Source organism: Lepisosteus oculatus, chromosome 10, assembly GCF_040954835.1.
Source record: "Lepisosteus oculatus isolate fLepOcu1 chromosome 10, fLepOcu1.hap2, whole genome shotgun sequence".
Classification (NCBI taxonomy): Eukaryota; Metazoa; Chordata; class Actinopteri; order Semionotiformes; family Lepisosteidae; genus Lepisosteus; species Lepisosteus oculatus.
The window spans coordinates 7,763,648-7,787,407 of record NC_090705.1 but is presented as its reverse complement, the minus strand read 5'-3'; the positions used below and the strand labels follow the sequence as shown (position 1 = coordinate 7,787,407).

At 40.6% G+C, this 23,760-nt stretch overlaps 1 protein-coding gene across 2 annotated transcripts; it reads left to right on the top strand.

Moving 5' to 3' along the window:
* Positions 1-573: 573 nt before the first annotated feature.
* On the top strand, positions 574-23,760 carry fam91a1 (family with sequence similarity 91 member A1). Of its 2 annotated transcripts, none has more exons than XM_069194820.1 (24): positions 574-826; positions 1,840-1,924; positions 2,973-3,124; positions 4,285-4,342; positions 4,954-5,021; positions 5,429-5,542; positions 5,979-6,069; positions 9,755-9,817; positions 10,491-10,597; positions 10,694-10,732; positions 12,150-12,262; positions 12,731-12,840; positions 14,232-14,341; positions 15,021-15,107; positions 16,223-16,346; positions 16,698-16,846; positions 17,535-17,669; positions 18,217-18,330; positions 19,441-19,513; positions 19,677-19,823; positions 20,124-20,231; positions 21,027-21,150; positions 21,342-21,411; positions 21,985-23,760. In XM_069194820.1, the coding sequence occupies exons 1-24, from the start codon at positions 755-757 to the stop codon at positions 22,183-22,185; spliced, it is 2,514 nt and encodes an 837-aa protein (XP_069050921.1). In that variant the 5' UTR covers positions 574-754; the 3' UTR covers positions 22,186-23,760. The 2 variants fall into 2 exon arrangements, with proteins under 2 accessions (XP_069050921.1, XP_069050922.1); XM_069194821.1 differs by having other exon boundaries at positions 614-634.

Below are 23,760 nucleotides of genomic sequence, written 5' to 3'. Positions count from 1 at the left end.
CAATATATAAATCAATTATCAGAAAAATGTAAATGCCACCAGTAAAAGACTTTGCGAATTGTATAGCTGTACAGTTGATGTGTGATATTTATTCCCGTTAGCTTCAATCGAAATACTCTATTTGTATTTATTGTGGATACATACGCCCCCTGGCGTTTACCGTTTTTTTTTTTGGTTAAAGTCTAATCAATGAAGATTTGCTTTTTATTTTCATATTTCGGTACATAATATAAACGTTAATAATTACGAATCGGGGGGAGGAACTCAAAAAACGTATTTTATTTCAAATGCATGTATAGTTCCAAAATACTGAGGTATTCTTAAATAAAATCAAGCAGAATTTTAGTCACTTTTATTCAACGTAAACCTTACTTTCAGGACATAATCATATAAAGCCGTAATAACACACATGTGAAACGCAAACGCTAAGCTCTGTGAAGAAAACAGTTTTTCTTCTGAAAGTTGCTGGAGACAAACACCGCTCCACAGATTCACCTTTTTTGTTTTGCTACCATAGATATTCCCGACACGAGCCAAGAGGGCGGAAATGACGAAAGCAGCGGTGACGACCGTTTCCTTGTAAATATAATAAGGAAGTTCGATTAAAGAAAGAACAGCCTAAAATCGGGACGGGGTAAATATGGAACTTTAAGACAGTATTTGCTTTTAATTTTTAAAGCCGATGGGGGTTGAGTAATATTAGTGTTACCCAAACGCCCTCGCCGATTTACAAGCCTTGTGTTTTACTGAGACCATGAATACAGACGTGGAATTTCACATCAGGCAGAACTACCCGTGGAACAAACTGCCCACTAATGTCAAACAGGTACAGAATCTTTGACACTCCATCCATAGGAAGGGGAAGCGTGTGTGGGGGTTGATCCAGACAGTACGAAGATAAACTAAACGCGAGGTGCCCGCACTCGTTGAAAGAACTGTCTGCTTCGTGACTGAGTGATTTTGCTTTTCATGTGGAAAAAAAAACAACAACATTAACAGATTCGTTCAGGGTGACCCGTCGGATGTCATCCCTTGTCGCTCTTTGGTTTGCTTATGTTTTGAATCAGCGCGATGCATGGAGTCTTCATCCCAGATCCTTCCTGTTTGTCTGAAACGCGCATCGTTGCCTAATGTAATGTAATAGAGGGTTTAGCGGCGATTCAGAAGGATCAGTTTCGAAAGAACATGCGGTCTATTTGCTCCGTGTTTTCCGTTTCCAATTCCAAAACTAGATTTATAATCCATACCACAAAAAAGGATAACACCGTTCAGTTTAAAGGATGAAGTAAAGAAATGCTTAGGTTATCTTCAGACAGAAAACCTTTGCCTTAATCTTTGCGTCTCCTGAGATTTCTGGGAGTTGAGTGCCATTTAAAATACGTTTAAATCTTTAAAGAGGAATTTAATTATACAGCGCATTTACATCGTATTAGAATAGAACAGGCATCCATTTATTTTGGGCGAAGAAATGTGCTTTTTTATTTGTTACCTCCGCTTTATTATGGCGATACAAAAAAATAAGCCATTGAAAACAAGATCATATGACTTAAAGCGTCAAAAAGAAATGAGATAGAGGTCATCGCAAACGTTATTTAACCTTAAGCCTGAACACCTTGCTTTTCGACAGAGTAAATTATATAAGTTTCAATCTTAATTGAAGCATTTTAAAATAAGTTGCGACTTTGTTTGCGATAAACTATTTGTTCATAGATCTTCACCAGACCTTGAACACCCTACAGTACCTAGCCCGCAGACATTCTGCTAATGAGATAGCCCCTGATCAAACATGACGTTGTTGTCTCGTTCTTTAAATTACTTGTTCCTCGTTGTTCTCCACAGAGTCTCGGAAACTCACAGCGAGAGTATGAGAAACATGTCCTTCTTTACAGTATCCGGAACCAGTTGCGGTTCCGAAATAACTTAGGTAAGTTAACTCTATTAGTTTTGAATTTAAAGCTTAGTTTAACAAACAAATGTAATTTTGAGTTACACTACATTTTTACTGTTTGCTTTTAATCTGATTTAACGATAACATTAAATTATTTTAAATGATTTTATTTTAATTATTAAATTAAAATCATTGCATTATTTATTTATTAAATAAAATAATTGATTTTGAACACATCAACCAACGGAAGGTGCTGGATCAGCACTTGGCACCTTGGAAGACCTGAAATGTATCCATCTGCTCTGCAGTGGGTGTCTGTATATTTTTGTCTGTGTGACTATTGGTGCAGTGATCTGAGAGGAATCTACAGATTCTCCAGGAGTTTTCCAACTAGGTTATGTATTTATCTGTATAATTTCAAATATCGTCATGCATCTACTAGTGTCCCCTCATTGCTTCAGGCGATTCAAATGTGTTTCAAATATTTTCATACTGGAGTGCAATTTTTAAATCATTTAATGTACCAAAGTGGCTTTTTATTTTGGATCCTCTAGGCACTTGCTTTCCTTAAGAAAGGGCCAAATGGGTCATAAGCCAGGAGCTCAGCTTAAGCACCCTTTCAGCAGCTTGAGCAAACATTAGAGAAACAAAGCAAAGGCACCAGTAATGAACCTTAACAGCAGAACGATGAGACAAGAGGTTTCCCAAGAACAGGTTTAGAGGCCCTCTATTGTTGTCATTGCTTTCTGTGTTGAGAATGTATATTTTTCTATATTGTCTGGGTGATTAGACTGGATGTCTTTGCACTGGAGATCATAAGGACACTATACAAGATGCGCTCATTTCATTTAGGAAGAGCAGTTTGTCACAATCTCGCTTCGGGACGCAGTTGTCTGGCGAATGATTAAATCGGATGAAATGCTTTGGTGATCCTGACAAAGAAAGGTGTTTAATGTATGTATTTAATGTTTAATGTTTAATGTTAGTATTTAACGGGTTTATACAAATCCTTTGGGTAGCCACTGATGCTGCTGTTGCATGTTGCATACACCTTAAAAAAATGCCCTCCCCCTCTTTTATGCAGTGAGGCATGTGAAGAAAGATGAGCGCAAGTACTACGAAGAGCTCTTGAAGTACAGCCGTGAGCATCTCATGTTGTACCCTTACCATCTGTCTGACATCATGGTCAAGGGCCTGAGGGTTACTCCCTTCTCCTACTATATTGGAATAATGGAGGTAGGTCTGAAAGTGGGTGGGGCTTGGCAGTATTTTAAACAGTAGGGGTTTGGAATACATAACCTCTTCGAAGTGTATCCCCGCTGTATCTCCTCCGTGCAGTCAGTGCAGTTTATATGTGCTGATGCAGTGTAGGAGGCTGAAGCTCATCCCTGCTGCTTTTAATAAGGAGCAATCCTGCCACTCCACAGCATGTATTGCTGGCAGTAGCATACCTCTGCTGCAAGAGTATAATTACTTTTTCTCTGCTCACAAAAGACCACATTCAGGAAGGCACCAGGCTCTCTGCACCTTGCTATTAAGGTCTAAGAAGGAGGAATGATTGGAAATGTACAGCAGAGTCTCATGTTGCGGCGGCAGTAGCTGATGTACTGCTTACGTTAGAATGATTGGACTTTTTTCAAAAGATGTACATTTCTAGTTATTTTCCTGTTGGTCTTAAATTGCAAATTTACAAATCCAACAAGAATCTGTTTAACACAGCCCACATAAAAATGAAATGTACACCTTGCAAGAGAAAAAGCTATCTGGAAACTGCTGTTCGTATCTGAGTGCCGACTGTAAAACCATAAACTGTACTGCAAAATTTAAGCCATTGGCTGTGCAATTAATATTTGTTTCAGGCCTTAAAAGGTCTGTAAGCTTCACAGTTTTTTAAAATAATTTTTATCATCTCAGAAGTGTTTGGCAGATGTCTTTAAAGACAGAAGAAATGGTATGTGTTGGATATAGAATACCGTTCAAGACGCAGGCTTCTCTCACAGCAGTGCAGTTCAGGGGCGTTATCGTGAACAACACCGTTGGGCCTCATGTGACTCTTAAGTCAGACTTTGGACTCTGGAGTGCATTCTCGGATCACAAATGCAGCGATCGTTGTGGTGCTCAGGAATATCCTACAGTACAACGTGTCAGATTCACAGATTAACAAAAGTCCTCTATGTTTTATGACAAGAAAAGTCCTCTATGCTTTATTGCAATTAAATGTGTTTTTTTTTTACTTTCTAAACACTCATGTTTATGTGCACACTTTTAGTTTCAGGCACATGCTTTCTTCAGCATAATGCTATTATTACAAGTACAATCATGTGCACTAGCCATCACACTGTAGAGATGGTGCCCCCCAAAAAATATAGTAATAACTGCCCCTCTTTCTGTTGCAGGACATCATGAACAGTGAAAAGAGCTACGACTCTCTACCCAATTTCACAGCAGCTGACTGTAAGTTTTTCAGAAAGCTTGTCTGTCAGGTGCAAGCTGATGCACATCTACTGTACATAAATCATAACACAGGCTTGCTGATATGTGGAAAATATAATGGAAGAGCCTCTAGAATTTCTTTATTTTAATCCTCATTGTCCTGTCGTATTTGAACTACAGAGTTCGTGTTTCACCTCTACATTTTAAAACAGGTAGGAGCTGATTTGATTAAGATCAGTGACTTTTCTTCAGAGGCTATTCAGTCTCTCCAGCTCTACTTCCTCTCCAGTGAACCTTGTCAGCCTCCAGAAAAACTCTGCAAATGAGCCAGTCGACTCTGACTGCTTGCTTTCTTTGTGTTTTTGCATTCCTGGGCCCTCACCTGTGAACATCTGAGACAGTTCAGCTTTCCCCTGGGCTCCCTGGGTCTTGGTGTCCTACACATGCAGTGAAGGGAACCATCAGTTAGTCTGGAGTCCACTCACCTGTTTATGCCTTTTAATTACATTATTTGCTAGAAGCACAAAGGTGTTATACAGTGTTCTGGCATAAAATTCACTCACCAGTATTGTACATTTCAGCTTTCACTGTAAAATTCTAAGAATGTTGAGCTCTTCTTGGTTATGTTGTAGGTCTGAGGCTCCTTGGAATTGGGAGAAACCAGTATATTGACCTTATGAACCAGTGCAGATCCTCAAAAGTAAGAAACCGATTTATTCACATGGCTCGTTCTTCTTTGGGGAAATGGCTTAAAGTGATTTGCAGTGTTTTGGGCTGTAGCTGTATCCGTTGTGTCTAACTCATTCTGCAATTTCTGACAAAAGCCAGATCAGGGTTTTATCAATCTTTCCGGAGAAGCCGTTGAAGAATCTCGAAGGACACGATTGACATATTTGATCAAAAAACATATAGATATTGTCATTCCAGTATGCAGACAGGAATTAATACCTGCAGTTTTCCTGTTTGAATTTGACTTAAGAAATCCCCTTGAAGTTAGTCTAAGCAAACCAAACGACCGTATTTTCTTTTATTAAATATTAGGAGGTGTAAAAGTTCAAATTTGTGGAGGGAATGTGTTGTTCTTAAACAGTAGCTGCTTCTTCCCAGAAATTCTTCAGAAGGAAAACGGCGAGAGACCTGCTCCCAGTGAAGCCGGTGGAGATTTCTGTGGAGCCCTGGTGGGTGGTGCAGACCGGCTACATCACTGAGGATGACATCAGGGTGGGTGTGGGCATTACATCAGCCTGTTTCAGCAGACAGTATTATCTCACTGGTCTAAATTTACACCTGAGGTTACTGCATGCCTGTGGTTAGGTTTCTCCATCTTTCTCAACACTGAAAAAATGTTTACGTAACATAGAGAGCCAAAGTGCAGTAGAAAGATCTTTTTGCATAGCGTTTTTGGAAAAGTTGTCTACTACTAAATTGAAGATTTGATTTTTTTTTTTGTCAATAGGAAGATGTTGTTGTTTTTTTTGTTTTGCATCATTAAGTTTTCTCTGTTAGACTTCTTGGGATAGTTTGATGCCCTCAGTCTCTGCAATCATTTACTGCTTTAGAATTTTCATTAACATTCCCAGATCACTTTGCCTTCAGTATTTTGCTAAATCTCTTTTTTTTCCCTCACGTGAAATGCTGCTTTCCTCATTATTCGCAGATCTGCTCCTCGGCTGAGAAGAGTGCTATTGATAAAATGATAGATGCTGGTCCCCAGCTGACTGGATCTGTAGAATACAACGTTGTGCTGAGTGAGTGCCATCTGAAAACCAAGCAAAAGGTCGAAACGTGCTTCTAGAAAAATTGTCTAAAATGTGATTAATCGAAGATTAAAGCTAAGCACTGTTAATTAACTAGAAAATCTTTCTTAAACCTGGGATCTAGAATAAAAGGGCTGTACATAAGCAAAAGGAAATAGCCTTGTGAGGTATTTGCAGAGTGAGGTTTGCAGTGTTGGATGTTTGAGCACATTGAATCCAAGATCCCTGGGCTTGAGGCCCATCCTAGCCAGCTTCTCTGCTGCAGGACACATTTAGCTGAAATAGAACCTTGTTGAGCCCTAGAGAGTGTGGAATACTGCTACAGCACAAGACCTGGCCTTTGGCACAGCAGTTTGCTGCTCTGCGTGGCCCCTAGCCTGTAAGTGACAGAAATGGAGTGCTGATGGGCAGAGCAGAACCCATGAACGTAGAAGGAGAAAGTTCTCTAGGATCCCTGCAGTGTTAGGAGCAAGCCCAGAGACGCCGGAGGAAATTCGGAGGTCGGTTTCTGCTTTCATCCATGTGTTCAGACATGGTGCGTTACCTTTATGGGGGTCCTTCTGGAACAGGTCGGATTTCTACAAGCAGGACAGGTTGCCCTTGAACCAGAGGGGCACCAATGTATTGTACTAGGAGAGCATAGATTATTAAACTATTAAAACTAGGCAACAGGGGGGCTTAGCAGGTCATTTCATACATATTTATATCAGTGACCCAGAGCCCAAGGTCAAAGTTACAGTGCAGTGGGAAGTGAGTGGCTCTCAGAAGCTAGCAGAGCTTTTGCAAATTTGCAAGGAAGCATGGGTAAGAATTGCACTGTCCCAGAGTCTGAAGTTAGTAGAGACTTAGCCAAAACGTGCACTTCCTGTTGCTGCCAAAAGTGCTTCTACTAGGTATTGACTTATGCAATTAACATTTTAGGTTTTTTAATAATATGCTAGATGAGGTCTTACTGATGTATTAAACAGTTTTAATGTAACACTCCTTGGTGTAAAATCAATTACTATTAGAATATATCTTTACATTTCATAGACCTTTTTATTGGTACATCACATTGTCTAGAAAATATAAGTGATGTATTTTCATAAAGACTTAAGTCTTTTTCTTAAATAGTGTTTTCAAGCTCAGCATTTCTCATTCTGTATTTATGGTTATTTTGTAACCTGCTTGCTAAACACCATCTGCCAGATGCCTGCCCAGTCCTTAATATCATTTAATTCTTTTGAATTTCATTTGCTGCTTCTGTAGTGTTTTTAATTCTCCTATTTTGGTATGTTCTGCAAACCTCGCTAATTGTTCCAGAATCGAGATTTTTTTATATAAATTAGGAAGCTGTGATCCTAATACAGTTCTTCTTTTACATCGGCAAAATTTAAATTCGATGGAAATTCACTCCTTATCTGTACTCTTTTTTTTTTTAATCTGTTAACCAAATCTCGATCCCAACACATGTATTTTCCTGTATGCCTACTGCCTGTAATTTGAGAATAAATCTGTTGTGAGGATTTTTAACAAAAACGTTCTTAAAATCTAAATACACCATATTGTGCACTCTGTGTGTGTCTATTACTGCTGTTGCTTGTTCAAGAAACTCTGACAGGTTAGTTGAGCCAGACCTATCTCTTCTCGGATCCTGTTTCCATATACTGCAGAGGATCCTCTACTTCAGTTCTAATTGTTTCCATAACCTTATGTGTAACAGAATGCACTTCTATTACGGATGTTGCCAGCTGTTAGAAAGGTGTAGGACTAGACTGGACTAGGGCTCTGCAGGACGAAGGCTGGCAACCTCTGCTGTGAGGACATAAGGGGATTATGACTACCTTTATATTTTGTTGTGCACAAGTAAAAAAAAAATATGAGGACTTAAGTGTGCGTCTTGAGTAATACAGTGGTCTGCTATGACCAATATTGTTTCATGGGCAAGGTGGCTTTCAGTTATACTACTGTGCTGTATGCCAAAAAAATGAATTGGCTTAACCTATTCTTGAAGCACAGACTCAGACTGGGAATGTTCTCCAAGTCCTGGATATTTCATTAAGAATTAATGTCTTAATTAAGAAAGAAATTAAGAAGCATTGTGAACAAGAGGAAAGCATTCAGTCCATCGAGGTCCTTTGGTTGCTAGTAGCTAACATATTTTCCGTCCATCTGTGTGCACCAAATGATTGGAGGAGTGTTTTAGCATTTTAGTAGAGATCTGTATAGGCTCCAAGCTGCAGAGGAACAATATCTTCACATCGACTGAAGTAGAATAATCCAATATGCAAACTATGATAATGAAAGATAAGGAAGGACAAAATAAATAGAGAAACAACACAGAAACCAAAATATGTTTTCACCATAATCTCTCAGTGTGCTGTATAAACACATTTATGCAAAAATCCCCCAGTTTATATTTTAAAATATAAGAGAATGGACTTAGTTTCTGACTCTTAATACCTGTAAAAAACTGAAATAGCCTTTTTAGTTTCCTGAGCTTTGGGGAATTTCTTTGCAATGCAGTTAATATCACATCCCTCAGTGAAAGAAAAGCATTGTTCATATTGAAATAATAAAATCCACGCAAGAAGTTCAGCACAGGTCTTCTCTAATTCTGTCTCTCTGCAGTGGCTCTTGAGCCATTCAAGCTCCCCCTCTGTCAATTGCACAAGACCCAGTCTTGGTTTCATTTTGTGATTAAAAGAGCTGAACTCTTGAAATACAGGTGTACAAACTAAACAGTACACTGCAAACCTGAGCCTTATAGCAGTACTAATTACAACCTCCAGCTACGACAAACAGGTGTGAGTTGGGTGTCTAATGCTGAAATCCCAGTAGCTTTGGAAATGCAGATGCAGGCTGAGCAGATGACATCTTGAGGATCTGTTTCCCTCCAGTCAGGAGCATCCTTGAGAAGTAGTTTCAAATCTTTTTTCCTAAGCAACGTATGCTTTGAGTGTCTTTATGAAAACCGTAGTGGGAAAAACACTTTTCATTTCTGACCTGGTTTTCAATTTCTTCTTCAAGATGTGGCTTTGCCACTCATTTCGGCTGACTGCAGCCAGTGTTATTTTGATAATACCCCGGAATTGAGGTTTATATTGAAGCATTCAATCACCGCCGTGAGTCACAAATCGATGGGCTGATCTTAAATCATACTGAAGTATATTGACTCAAACTCGCTGTGTGAAGGAGCACGTGGGTAGGAGAGCTCTGTGCATGGAAATAACACAATTCTGATCTCAGGGGCAGAAGAGAAGTGGGCTTTATTTCACTCAGTTGAGATTGTGGTGCCTGTATGAGAAGCCATGGTTTCCCAGCTTTTCTTTCCAGTGTGTTGTGATAATTCCAGCTGAATTCCTATGATGGATAGGTGTCCTAACCAGGTTGTACTCTCACCTGGTGCCCTCTGCTTCTAGTATAGGCCTTGACCCTTATGAGCTAAGAAAAGCTTTCTTATTGTGGGTGTATGGAAAGATTTTAGTGACTGATGTTGGGGATAAACATGATAATTACTCTCCAATATGTAAAATATTTAACCCCTTTCACACAGGATTGATGTGGTTTAGGTGTAGCTACCTATCGATTTGAGAAGTACAGCATCCTTGTGGAAAGGATTTTGTTAATAAAAATGCTTGCAAAACTATCATGAAGTGAAAGGCATGATTAAAATGCCTGGTTCTTTTTCTTTAAGGTCTGTACAACAAAGGCTTCATTTACCTTGATGTCCCCATCTCTGATGACAGCTGCATTTCAGGTGAGGTCTCTGTTTTAAGAAACGCTATCATCCTATATGAAGTCTTTGCAGGATTGTTGTCAATGCTAGCCTGCTTTCCTCTTGCAGTCCAAAGACGAGGTGAAGGTTATGAGGTGTTTCACAATTGCTTCCTACTGTATATGCATATGCATGTGTGTATATCTGACCTAGAATCGATTGGCCTCCCATATAGAGTGTAGTTGCATCTCGTGCTCTGTGTCTGTCGGTTCAAGATGTGATTTACCATGGTCCTGTATAGGATAAAGCAGTTATAGGTGATAAAGTGGTTGGATTACTTGAGAAAATTTATATTTTTATTATGGGGAATAGCACAAACGTTCAGGAACAAGGGAAAAACACTGGCCCACATTCCACTTGCATACATTCTAGACAATATTACCTTTCCATCATATGTGTAAATCAGAGCGAGCTCGTATTTCATTGGACTGTAGTTTTCTGCCTTTTCAGTTTTACATGCTCTGTTACTGAATGCTGGAGAGCTATAGTAAACAAGATTTTATCTACTGGTGATGAGTGTTCATTATTGAGTGTATATAGTGTATCATTATTTGCTTTTTAGAGATGTACAGTAGCTCTAAAATCACGACTGAAGCACAGTTAATTTGTAAAATGGAAGAGACTGTCATTTATTTTTATTTTTATTTCCTTTTAGTTCCCCCCTTGGAAGGATTTGTGATGAATCGGGTTCAGGGGGATTATTTTGAAACTCTTCTGTACAAAATCTTTGTCTCTATTGACGAGCATACTAATGTTTCTGAGGTAGGTGCCCAGAAGCTGTTTTTTTTTTAGACTTTGTCTAGTTTGTCTGCTTTGTCCAGTTTGTATCCATCACTGTTTTCTTTTCTTTTTTGCCAGCTTGCTAATGTATTGGAAATAGACCTGGGTCTTGTAAAGGTATGTATTACAGTAGAGTAACTAGTCATCAGGTTGGAATTATGTTGCAGAGACCTAGAGACTTGGTGCATAGAATAGTTTGTCATTGCAGTAGGGATATGTATACAATTTTAGAATTTCACGTATGAATTACTGAACTAAACATGCCTTGCAGAAGTTTAGAAAGGCACCGGGTGACTGTTTTGTCTGCAAATAATCAGAGAATTTGACATATATGAAAAATAAAAATATTTTTAGATTAAATGTGCTTTGAAACAACTTAGTTCTTTCTTTACGAATTGTTTTCCTTTGAATTGCAATGGAAAGATAAAGGTTTTTGACCAAACAATATTAGCGTTTTATAAAAGCCAAACTATAAACCAAAGAAAATGAAGCAGATCGTGGTTGATGGATTTCTGCAAACACTGATAGAGGTGAGATACGCTTTGAAACTGCGCATCTGAAATCCTGACATTCTTTTCTTGGGAAGATCGACACAGCCTATATTGGACCAGTTTTTCTTGGTATTATACACATAATGTCACATAATGTCCTTAGGCTTTTTGTTTTAATTGGAGCAGTGAATACTGTTGCTGACGAGTGTTGTATGTGACAGTTTCTCTAAAAATGAATGAGATAATTAACTCCAAATGGGAATGTCTGTGCGCTGTCCTTACAGGTCACCCTGGTGAACTATCCTTTTGACGTCTTGTAAAAATGTCTTCTTTTGATATATCTTCTTTATAAAATAATTTTTTTGAACATGAAGATTTTCATTGTAGACGTCATCTCTTAGGAGCTGGTTTTCTTTTTCCACTTGGCTGTGTTTGAACATTGGTAGAAGGCATATGAATTCATGCTTGCATGTCTGTCGCTGTTGCAGAAGGCATTTCTTGACTGAAAGCCATTTTTTGCACTTCGCTGCTCTTCAGTTGTGAGGTCAGACATGCTCATCTCAGATCTGCAATTCGTGATACAGCCAGAGACATTGAAAATGGTCAGCAAATATACTAGGCTGCTATCAGGGCTGAGGTGACCTAGTTTTCTGCTCTTTCTTCCATCATTTCACAGGAATTCAAAAAAATCACATTTTCAGTGTGGCTCCTGAATGATTACTACAGTGACAGTTAAAAGTGCAATTCATCTTTGCTCTCCAAAGATCTTATCTTTATAAAATCCAAGCTGAAGACTATAGTAGGAATAAGATGCCCAGGCTGTATGGTGTTGTTTAAATCAGGGATATCCAATTTGTTGGATGTGAATTTCACAGACATTTCTTCACTGCAGACATTTTGAGAGTATCAAATTTTTTAAAACTGTTGAGCCTCTAAGATGGTCAAACATTGCACATCTTCCAAATATGTAATTTTAAATAAAAGCAATTAACAAGCCCCAAACAGTGCAGAGAACATATGCGTATTTTGTTCTCTCCAATTAGAATGCTGTGTCCATGTACTGTCGCTTGGGCTTCGCTGTCAAGAAAGGTCAAGTGATAAATCCTGATCAGCTTCACCCCACCTGGAAGACTGCCCCCTCGCTCAACAGGCTCAGGTGCGTGACTCACGTGAACATGTACCGTTCCTTCGGCACTTCAACAGCATCCAGCTAGTGAAGGTTCTCTTGGGGAACCTTCACTAGATCATCTGAATTGAGTAAAGGCTGCTCTGAAATGAGGACACCAGAAACTTAGTGTTCTTAACTTACTTACATCCTTATGACCGTATGAACTTGGCCGAACACACAGTCACTTTCCTCTGTCCTGGGTTTTTATCTCAAACCTTTCGAATTAAAACAATCCCTTTGCTTTTCCCCGAACTCCTTCGCACCGAAAGAGGTTTGTATCCGACCTTACGCCATCACTGGTTTTCAGCCAGTAGTGCTATTTGATCGCTGTAGTTATTTCAGACTGTCCTGAATGGCACAGAACATTTGATAAAAAATAAGAGAGAAGAATTTCTGTTTTATTCCCAAGTGTCCTGACTATGTGCCTTGGCCTTAGTTTGTTGCATTTTCTGACAGAAGTACCATGGACCCACAGAAGATGCTCCTGTCCTGGGAAGGGGGCAGCCCAGTTCTCGACACTGGATCTTCAGCCACTGACACTGACACCACAAGCCTGGAGGACCAAGGTCAGAACTCGCCCTGGCAAACCGTTAATATCAGACAGCATTGGGACAGTGTGACAACACTGTCAGGGAGGCCACATAAATTCATACGCACTCTCCTCCCACGTCGTCACCACATCATTTATGGCTGGCAGATGACATAACCATATCTCCATCCATTGTTTTGTCTAACTGGCATAACCCTGATGGTGAGTACAATAAGAAGTCCTGTGTTGTTGGTGTTCCAGACCTCCGTTTGCTTCAGGTTCCCGTAGTAACAAGCCAATCTGTGATTGGTCGGACCTGAACAAGTAGGAGGAGCATTATGTTTACATGCGGGTCTGTGTCCTGTGTTGGCGGCAGTAGGGGTTGGTGGGAGGGGCAGCAGGTCTTGGAGAGTTATTGTAGACAAAGTTGGAAAGACGTGAGTGGAGGTGGAGAGTGGAGCAAAAGTGGAAAAGAATTTCTGCCACTGATTCGCTACCATTGCTAGAATCAATTGTTTCGAAATGCTACTGTACCTTAAGTCCACATATCTTATATCACAGATGGGTATTGTCTTGGGGGAGGGGGTGTTTTTCGGAATGATGGCTGTTAGGCCTGGGTGGGTTGGAGCTGGACAGGGTATCCCCAGTTCACTACATGGCACAGAATGACAAGCCCGTGGTATGTTGTAAATATCACCTGATAGACCCGAACAGGATATTTAAGGAATAAAAATGAAACAGTGGTGTAAGAGGCTTTTAAATGTGGCGGCTCGTAAGGCCTGAGCACGTTAAACCTCCTGATGAGATGAATGCAAACTCTTCTCAGTTACACACAAAGGCCAGTTCTACAAGTTAACAACAGCTAACACCGTGCACACCCTTGATATCAGGAACAGACTAATTTGTACCAGTCATTCTCCCTCCCCTCCCAAATTAATAGTTGAATAATTCACCCCAGTTAGCCCCAGGTGACCTTCCACTGAGGCCAATATTATTGGCCTCAGTGGAAGGTCACCTGGGGCTACAATCCTTATTGCACTGACTTATCACAACTGTCCATCCATCCATTTTCTAACCACTTCATCCAATGCAAGGTTTCAGGGGAGCCAGAGCGATCCTGGCAAGTAACAGGCACAAGGCAGGATACGCCCTGGACAGGACACCAGTCTATGACAGGGCACAGACACAGACACTCACTTGGACCAGGAACAATTTTCCCAGAAGCCAATAAACCTACCTGTATATCTTTAGACTATAGGATGAACTTAGGGCACCTGGAGGAACCCCACACAAACACGGGGAGATAGTATTAACTCCACGTAGATATATTTATTGTATGCACGTACTGTAGATAACACCCCAGGAATTGAGCTTACACACATAATCTAATGTGGTTTGGTGATTGTAATTCGGTTACTTTTGAAACAGATACATCTAGTGTGAACAGTCTGAGCATGTTTGGAGGTCACACCAAACGGATTGCTTTCCTGTTTGATTCGACGCTCACAGCCTTCTTAATGATGGGAAACCTGTCACCAGTAAGTGTTAAAATAAATCTAGCCTACTTATCCTACGCGACAGTGGAAGTGTTAATAAGCAGTACTATTGTTTTGGCCAGGATATGAATTTATGTATTAATAATTCTTGTGCAGGATAAAAAGCAATTAAACTTGCATTTTAATCCTGGTGCATAGAGAGCCCACTGTGTGTCTTGACCCAGCTGGGATCTCAGTTACTAAGTCAAACTTTAATTCAAAAAGAATTTGCCTAATAGGACTTTTTCTAGTTGTAATCAGCTCCAGTAAAGAAGGTTCAGTTAAGTAACATGATAGCTCAGTTGGAAAAAAATCTAGTAGACAATAGTAGGATTTCAACTCTGAACTAAGAAATTGTAATTTAATCTTCTTGTATATTTTCCTTCCCATAATCCTTATTATTTTAAATGTTCACATCATTTGGTTCTGTTTGTAATAAAAAACAAGTTGCATTAATAATAAAATGGTCAAATTATTATTTTGTGTATTAAGGGGGGGGTTCTGTTAACACAAATTAAGTTAATATCGACAGATTCGGTTATCTCAGTAACCGGTATAACTGGTCATTCACTTACTGGTTCACAGAAAAATCCACTGTCTCCAGGCTCAATAATTCTTAATGATATGTTGAAGCTCCTACGAAGTTCTGCCACATAATAAAACATTTTTTGTTGTGCTTTAGAACTTGAAAAGCCACGCTGTTACGATGTTTGAAGTGGGAAAACTCTCTGATGAATCTCTTGACAGCTTCTTGAATGAACTTGAAAAGGTAAAGTCTCTTTAACACGCAAAACTGTGAAAGTTTAACCGCCAACACCTCAACTTTACATGTTTACATCCTGTTAGCCATGATGATAGACCTAAAATATTTTAATGTTTGCTATGGTTTTTGGAAACTTGTTCGAAATACAGGAATAAACTGTACCTCATTAGAGCTCTGTACTGCAGGAGTTACAAGTTCTGTCCATTTCTAGATGTGTAGCAGCAATCGTACCAAAAGTACCAGGAATATCAGAACAGCAAGGAGCTAGCAGGCTAGTGCCAAACTGAAGAAGTAATTAGATTTCTAGTTTAAGTCCTGTTCTGGGCTGCATAGCTTAAGGGTTTTGTTTTGACAAGTGACTGATATGGAAAAACTGTAATACATTCCCTGTTTTCCCAGTCGTTAATAATAGCCTTAATCTCTGAAAAGAGCCATTACACTTTTGCATTACTTCTGAATTACCTAATGGTCTTTTGTCTTCAGCTAGTTGCAGTCCAGACAGGTTGCACCTGTGGAACACACAGAAAAGCCTTTTGTGATTTTCTCAAACATGGCCGGTCTTTCTTTCAATGGTTGTTTGTGTGATTTCTAGCAGAACATGTCCTGATAAAATCAATGAATAGTCTGTCACGTTATGTGCTAAATAATCGGGACAGCACATCGAAACTCAAACTGAGCAAAACCCCCCCCAAAAATGCGAAGCCATTATTTTGTGTCACGGTGCTTCAACAGGTTGCAATTAAAATTTAATGAACAGCATAGGAAAGAGGATCCGTGCTGCGATTGCTGATGAAGTTAAGGTTACACCCCATCAAATACAGGATCAGCATGAGATTCATTCCCATACAATATTATGTAAAAATGTATTATGGTGGTGTACACACCTGAAGAAGGCTCCACAGCCAAAACACAGTGTTTCTTTACCTTGGGCTATGGAATGATCCTGTTACTATGCAGCCTACACCTACTGACACAGTCCCCTATTTGAACATGTGTACTGTATATACAGTATATTAAGAGGCATTAAAAGTGGATCCAATAGTATCTAACTTTTTTGTACATATTAGTGTATAAACGTACACAGAATCAATGCTGTTTGTAACGGTGCTTTATGTCTGAAGGTCGAAAGCACAGCAGAAGGGGAAGCCCAAAGGTATTTTGACCATGCCCTGACGCTCAGAAATACGATACTGTTTCTGCGTTACAACAAGGAACTAACTTCAGACCCCGAGCAGCCGAGCAACGGTGAGCAAAGTCGATGCTGCATGTGGCTAAACCAGTCATTCATTCTGACCCACCGCTCTTTCAAGACTGGCGCAACACAGCTTCTTTCAGGTACAAGAGAGATGGCTGGGGTTTTTTTTTTGCACCGGCTTTCATTTTTTCCCCCCGTCGGAGACCTGCAACATCCGAAGCCTTTACTTATTAATAAGGCTCCGCCACCTCGTGCACACAGAATGAAAAGTCTGACGCAGCCCTGCCCAGCCCGTTGTGGCAGTAAAGCGCGCCCGAGAAGGAACGGATATCGTTCCGGGCCCCAGGGGGCGCCCCGGCGGTGCGTGTGTGTGACCAGTGTCTGTGTGTGCGTCCTGCCAGGCTGCCCTCTGGACCTGCTGCGCTGTGAGAGCCTGCTGGGTCTCGACCCCGCCACCTGCAGCCGCGTGCTCAACAAGAACTACAAGCTGCTGGTCTCCATGGCACCGCTCAGCAACGAGATCCGGCCAATCAGCAGCTGCACGCCCCAGGTAAGGGATTTTGCTGTGCATCCTTCATATACACCCCCAAGCATCACTCCACCCTGTTCTGTTGCTTCCTGCTCCCTGCAATGGTCAGTGAAAACAGTCCAGCATGCATGCTTCTGATTGCGCTTTAAAAGAGCATGTGAAGAAGTCGAGTTATGTCTCAGTAACTGGTCATCCTTGTTCTTGGATGGCAGTGTGAAAGGAACTATATAGTTTACTTCTCGGTAAGTTAGTAAGCATGCACAATCATGCCTCCCTAAATTTCCCCTCTAATTCAAGTGAGAAAGAGGTGAAAGTAGCCCCAGTCCACTGTGGAGTGGAGCTGCTGGTCCAGAATGACAGCCACATGCCACGGTGGGCGCTGTGCTTCAGTGAAATGAAAAGCGCTGTAATAAAGCGAGTAATTATTATCGTTATTAATGATTATTTTCTTGCAGTGGGCGGGTTTATGAATGAGGTCCTCAGGTGGTGTTAGAGGTGGCCTTACCTAAAGTGGTGGTTGGAGGGGACGTCAGGAAAAGAAGAATGTTAGGAGATTATTAAAGGTTTCTGTGCTTCTGTCTGCACTGCTGGATCTCATTGGTTGAAAGCTGTTCTCTGCTTAGGATGACTGCGCGCTGCTGTGCACGCAGCAGTGCTGGTACTCCAGTTCCAGTGTTGTTCTTCAGTTTTGAATCCCTCTGTTTTGCAGCACATTGGACCTGCTATTCCAGAAGTCAGTTCAATCTGGTTCAAGCTTTATCTTTACCATGTGTGTGGACAAGGACCTCCTTCTCTCCTGCTGTCCAAAGGATCCAGGCTAAGGAAGCTACCAGATATCTTTCAGGTAAAAGGGGTTATTGGTCTTCTGCACAGTATATAGCACAAAAATTGGTTTTGGAAGGTTAACAGATGATCTTGTTCAGTATATTCTTGGAACATATATGAATTTCAAAAGTTTTTTCGGGAGTAAATGTCTTTTCATGTTAATCAAATTAAGCCAAGCCAGAATTTATTGCTTTATATCTTTCTGTGGGTACGGGATCTCAAATGTTGATTTCTCTAGAATAAAAGGGAATGATTTCTGTTTTTTTCCTAAATTCAGACAATAAAATATCAGGGCTAATACATATCAATAACAAACATGTGAAATAGAGAATAACCTTTAATGTATGTCTAATAATTGAATACTAACTTTTAATTTAATATTTTAAAACGCAATCTGTAAACAAATTCAAAATGTGTTACTTCTGTTTCTTAAAGTTTTGCAAATACTGTGACCTTTGTTAATTATCTGTTTAAATACAATAAAGGTAGTATTTTAGTATTAAGTTGTAACTTGCTGTGTGTTATCAAATGTGTCTTTTGTTCACTAAAGGCAATAATGTTTTAAGACTTATGACAGGCTCCTGATCACTTCCTGGGGTCACGATCCTGGTGTTGTCCCAAGTTCCAATGTACTGACCATGCTTAACGATGCCCTCACACATTCCGCTGTGCTGATACAGGTAAGGCCCCACAGACAAGTAAATGCAGGAAAAGCAGACTTTTAAGATCAGTGCAAATCATAGACTGGGAAAAACCTATAGGAATGTCAGAAATAGAAATGGTAGACATGGTTAATAACTACTTTTTTACCCAGTTTGTCTTAGCAACAACTTGAGGAAATGCTTCCCTTTCAATATTTAATGTTTTAATATTTTCAAACAAACTAGACCAAATTGTTTGAAACAGAATCAACACAATCAAATAGAGTCAAATAGAGGAGAGACAACCATTAGGAAATTGGAATCATAATACGGTTTGCTTTAAATCATAATATCATATTATGAAATGGTTTGTTCCGAAACACTGACTGGCTGAAGGTACTGACCCTTTTTAGTTTTTAACAACAAAGACTGAGGAACCTGATATAAGTTTTCCAAATCTTCCAAGGCCTTGACGAAGTCTCTTCCACTGACTTCCTAAAAAAGAAGATGAAACACAAACCAAAGGAGACAAATGGAAGTGCATTTACAACTGAGGACAGGAAGCTCTTCTGTACCCAAAATGGTTGTGGGAGTCATGAACAAGTTCCCTAGCTATGTGATTGAAGTTGATGCCCAGGCTGGATGAGACTCTTGGATTACTAAGCTTTTAACTACCAAATAGGCGAGATTGACCGAATGGCTTCTTCTTGTTTGTTACTGTTCTTTAATATCCTCAACATTGTTTAATTTTGATATAAAAGTAAAAATTAAAGGTCTTTCAGTGAGGACATTTATTTATTTTGCCATGTTCATAGAACTGCTTTAACAAAAGTGGGTTTGATGCCCCTGGAAGAATACATACTGCCCTGCTCATGGATATCATACCCTTCTCTGACTTCCTGGGTCTTTTCTTGGGGTGGTATCTGGAAGAGCAACTGTTGGGTTAAGCGGTGTGCAATTTTGAAAACAAGATTGGCAATAGGTTGTGTATTTACATAGAGAAGAGAGACATCCCCATCTTGTTTCATAAAATGAAAGTCCTTTTTTGAAGGCTTTGTGTAAGAACTGCTGGTAGTTAATTACTAAGTGAAGGGCATAGTGAATGTCGCTGACCTTTCTGAGTGTCTGTTGCTAATTCTATATCTACAGGGTCACGGTATTCTTGGCATTGGAGAAACTGTTCACGTGCCATTTCCCTTTGATGAAAGAGAGCTTAAAGGAGGTAAGGGAGAAGTTTCCCTTTAGCTTTTTGTGTAATATGAAGCTGCAGTGCTTAAGGGATTGTGCCTCCAATCAGAATGTGGGGAAAGAAAGCATCTCTGTGGGATTTCCTGTTGGATTTGCAGCAGTTGCCAGCTCAGACTTCTTTTTTTTTCTCCATCCAGATTTCTCCTATTCCAACATGTGTGTTCACAAAGCTTTAAGAACCCTGAGAGAGAAGATAGACCTGGAGCATTTCTGTGGGTATATCACCATGCTGAATCCCAACAGCAGGCACTCCAGGAGGCTTAGTGAATCATCTGAGGGAAAAGGTCGGTACCTTCAATAATTGCCTTGCAGTTAACACAGGGTTAAACCAATGGTGTCTGAGTAATGTCAGCGTCCTGATTAGCGAATCAGTCATATCTCAGTTGGGTGCATGCCCCTCACACCACTTCATTTACACTCAACATTGAAGTGTTAATAACTTTAAACTCTCTGTGTCATCAAAGGGACATGCCCAAAGGGACATGACACTCTGGAACTATTTTCTGAAGAATCGGCTCAGAGGTATCTTAGCCTTCCCCCTGTGGAGTCAGGAGACTGACTGTGCTCACATCTTTCTTTCTCAGGAGAGCCTGAGCTGAGTGTAGGATTTGATGCGAACGGCAGCACAGAATCCTTTGAACTGGTTGTTGAGGAAAACAATACCGACTCAAACAGAAAGCAAGAGCCGGAAGGTAAGGGGCCCTGATTCACTGGAGCCTGGGTGTTGAGCTAGGAAGTGGCTCTGGGATGCCGTAAGCTGTGAAGGAAATAACCCCTGGCGAGAGTCACCTCCACATGCCCTCCCTCGAATATGAGTACCCGTGGAATGTATTTTAGAGGCAGCACAGTGGAGCAGGGGTCGGCATTACTGCCTCGCAGAGCTTGAGCCCTGGGTTCCATTCCAGGTCTGGGGTGCTTTCTGTGTGGAGTTTGTATGAGGGTTGTGTGGGTTTGGTCTGGAACTCTGTCCCTAAGGATATCAGAGAGTCACCTTCCCTAAACTAATTCAAATCTAGACCGCAAACCTTCTTCTTTAGAAGGGCCTTTACATAACTGGTTCTGCTGTTCACCCCTCTGCTTCTACTGTAATCATCTACTGTCTCCTCTCATGGTGTGTTTTCATTGTGTATATATAGCGCCATTCAAGGGGGTTTATATAAAATAAAGTTTATTATTATGATGATCATTTCCTCTGGGTGCTACAGTTTCCTCTGACAGTCCAAAGACCATACTTGCCAGTTAATTGGCTTCAGGGGAAATTGGTTCTGGGTGTGAGCGTGTGCGAGTCTGTGTTCGTGTCTGTGTACCCTGCAGTGGGCTGGCATCCCAGCCAGTGTGTACTCTGCCTTGTGCCCGTTGTCTGCGTGACCCTGAGTTGGATGAAGCGGTAAGAAAATGGATAGATGGATGGAAGTCTAAAGCTGACTTTGGAAAGTCAAATCCTTGTGCTGTGTTTAATGACTTGACTGTTGTTGTTCATTCTGCAGTGTTGTCAACAGAAGAGGAGTGGGTTCCTTTAGAGCTGTGCTTTGGAATGCCACTCTTCAGTGAGGATCTAAATCGAAAGGTGTGTCAAAAGATAACATCCCATGGGCTCTGTGGAAAAGAGAGGTGAGTTTGTATTGGTGAAAACTTCTCAAAGTATTTTTAATAATGGTGTTGTTTGATCAATTAGTAATACCGTATTTTCACATGCAAACTATAACATGCAATGAAAAGCTTTGCTTCTTAAAATCGGGCAATGAATACTGTAAAAATACTTCATAAAATGCTTGTTTCTTCTTTAATGTTTCATGTTCCAGCCTTCAGAAATTACTACATTCCAGCCGAAAACTGTCTTTGAAAGTTCTGAGCTTTGTTCAGTCATTCCAGGTAAGACGTTTCTCTTTCTTTCAAAACTTAGATCCTACCCAATATGTTCTTATACGTTTTCAAAGACCAATTATCACCGATAAAGACAGTGATAGACCATGATAAATTCTCAAGAGATGTTTTGTGTTGATTTATTTTGATCTTTGAAGCGCGATTTTCACATGAATGTTTAATTCATAACTGGTATTTAATTCTGTTTAATGTGTTGACCCGATTTCTCTGTGATTCTTTGGGTTTTAGAATGCACATTTTGCACCTTGCTGTTGTGAACGTTCCTAGTGTCTTAAAAAGATGTCAGTGTCATCATTGAAATGAAAACATTTGGAGATACTGTAATATACTAGCTGCAGTTCTTAAACTATACTTTCTGAAAATGAGTTTGTCTTCTACAGATGTCAAAACAGGAACAGGCTGGTGGCAGTTGACTTTTCTTTGGTATTTCTAATATTGGACGGGCTTGATGTTTCCTTCCTCCTATACGATTCGCACTGCTGAGCAACTCTCTCCTTGGCGTGTGAAAGACATTTCTACAGAGCTCTGTAAAGGCCCGTTTTTGCCTCCTTTTGTTTTCAGGAAAGCACTAGCACTGCTGAGGGGAGGTCAGACGGCGGGGTATCCAGTTTGCTCAACCAGACCACACTGTCGTCCTCAGAAGCGGGGGTCCCCCTCCCCGCTCTCAATCTCCTCTTCAAGGACGGCCAGCTAGCAGAGTGGAGTGGTCGTTCTCCTCCCACCATTCAGGCCCCCACTTTGCACAAAGACCAGCCCACCTAAGCCCACCTGTTCAACCACGGCCTGTTGTTATTGTGAACACCCCAGATCCAGCGGCCCCCACCAGCCAGTCGCTTGCTTTCATAAATAGACAGTGTTACTTTAACAGTTGAAGCATGGGAAATAAGGATGGTCACTTTCTGAGAAAGGAACTGAAGTAACTCCTTGGCTATTTAGTAAGGCAAGTGTCCTCTTGAGTGTAGAACCAGAGGTCAGCAGCACAGTGTGTTTTTTGCCAGCCTTTGTTCTCAGATGTATTTAATTGGGATCAGAACACCACTAAGGAAATGGTTGAGGCAGATCAGTTTGGAACCTCAGATGGCTCTGTGCACCATTGGGTTTGAAAAACCAGCAGTGTACCTTACTGGACCAAACCCCTGGCATAATACGGCCAAGAACATCTTCTACTGTAACCTTTCCCCTCTTCACTTTTCATACAGATAGTCCGTGCATGACGTTTGTCATACAGCAGTCACAAGGACTTTTGTATGTTTTAGTTAAAACTCTGTGTGAGCGCACAGGAGCATTTTTAATTTGCACAGGACAAGACTGCTAGAGCTGGGACCGAATGAGTGAGGAAGAGGTTTTTTTAAGTTCCCCCCCCCCCCCTCCTGTTTGATCTCCCTGCTTTGGGAAGCTCCGATGAACTCACAGCCTGGCCAGTGAGTGTGGAGGACTGAAGGCAAGGCGGTTTCGTCCCCCATCCTCACCGGAGGGGCTGAGCCCTTCTGCATCAGACGAAAGCTGGTCGGGCTGTGGAGATCAAGGGAAGCTAAAGCTTTCGGGCTTCGGCTAGAATCTGATGTGCAAAGGGTACATATGGGAAAACCGACAATCTGCATCCCATTAAGAGGCAGCACACTGGGTCTCCAGAAACACATTGTGCCAGTATAGCGCAGTGAGCCACAGGCATTTTAAAACCATTCCCTGCTGTAACATGTTAGAAATACCCCCCCCAGACTGGTATAAAACTTGTCAGCACCTCTCTGCAAAAGACAGTATGTTTGTTTCACAACTTCATCACACTCCGTGTAGCTTTTCTAAGGGAGTATGATGGTTCGAAAGCAGTGTGAAGCACAGGAGCAGCAAATAAGCTTTGTTTCAAGAAGATAATATAAAAAGCTTCTTGTTCACTTTATACAAATACGGTTGCTTTATTCCACAAAACTAATGTTTGTGGTTTTCTGTGCTACACTTTTTAAAATCCCTGTCTAGGTGATTTGTAGGAAGTCCTTGTGCGGGATTATGTATTTTGGAACCTGAGAACTGAATGGCAGGTCTGAGTGTTTCCAATACTGCATTTTTTTCAGTCAATAAAAGAATGTTATCTTGATCATTTAAAAAGTAAGCTTAAAATACATTTCAGTGTAAGAGAAATAATCATTCATAATTTTGCGATGCTGACACGCTTTTCAGGATATCTTTGTTGTAGCTTGTTTGATGGGACTGTGAATATTGCTCTTGTAATTATAAACAAGTACAGAATTGACATTCCTCTTCATGATTTCCAAAACTGTACGTGTTCTAAAGTGAAATGTAAAAATAGTAAGACCTAAATAAAAAATGTAAAAATCCCCA

Bases quoted from the DNA above. Each gene is read 5' to 3' on its own strand.
- fam91a1 (XM_069194820.1), top strand. From the start codon at position 755: ATGAATACAGACGTGGAATTTCACATCAGGCAGAACTACCCGTGGAAC. The intron at 827-1,839 runs GTACAGAATCTT...TGTTCTCCACAG, and splicing joins TGCCCACTAATGTCAAACAG to AGTCTCGGAAACTCACAGCG. The intron at 5,022-5,428 runs GTAAGAAACCGA...GCTTCTTCCCAG, and splicing joins ACCAGTGCAGATCCTCAAAA to AAATTCTTCAGAAGGAAAAC.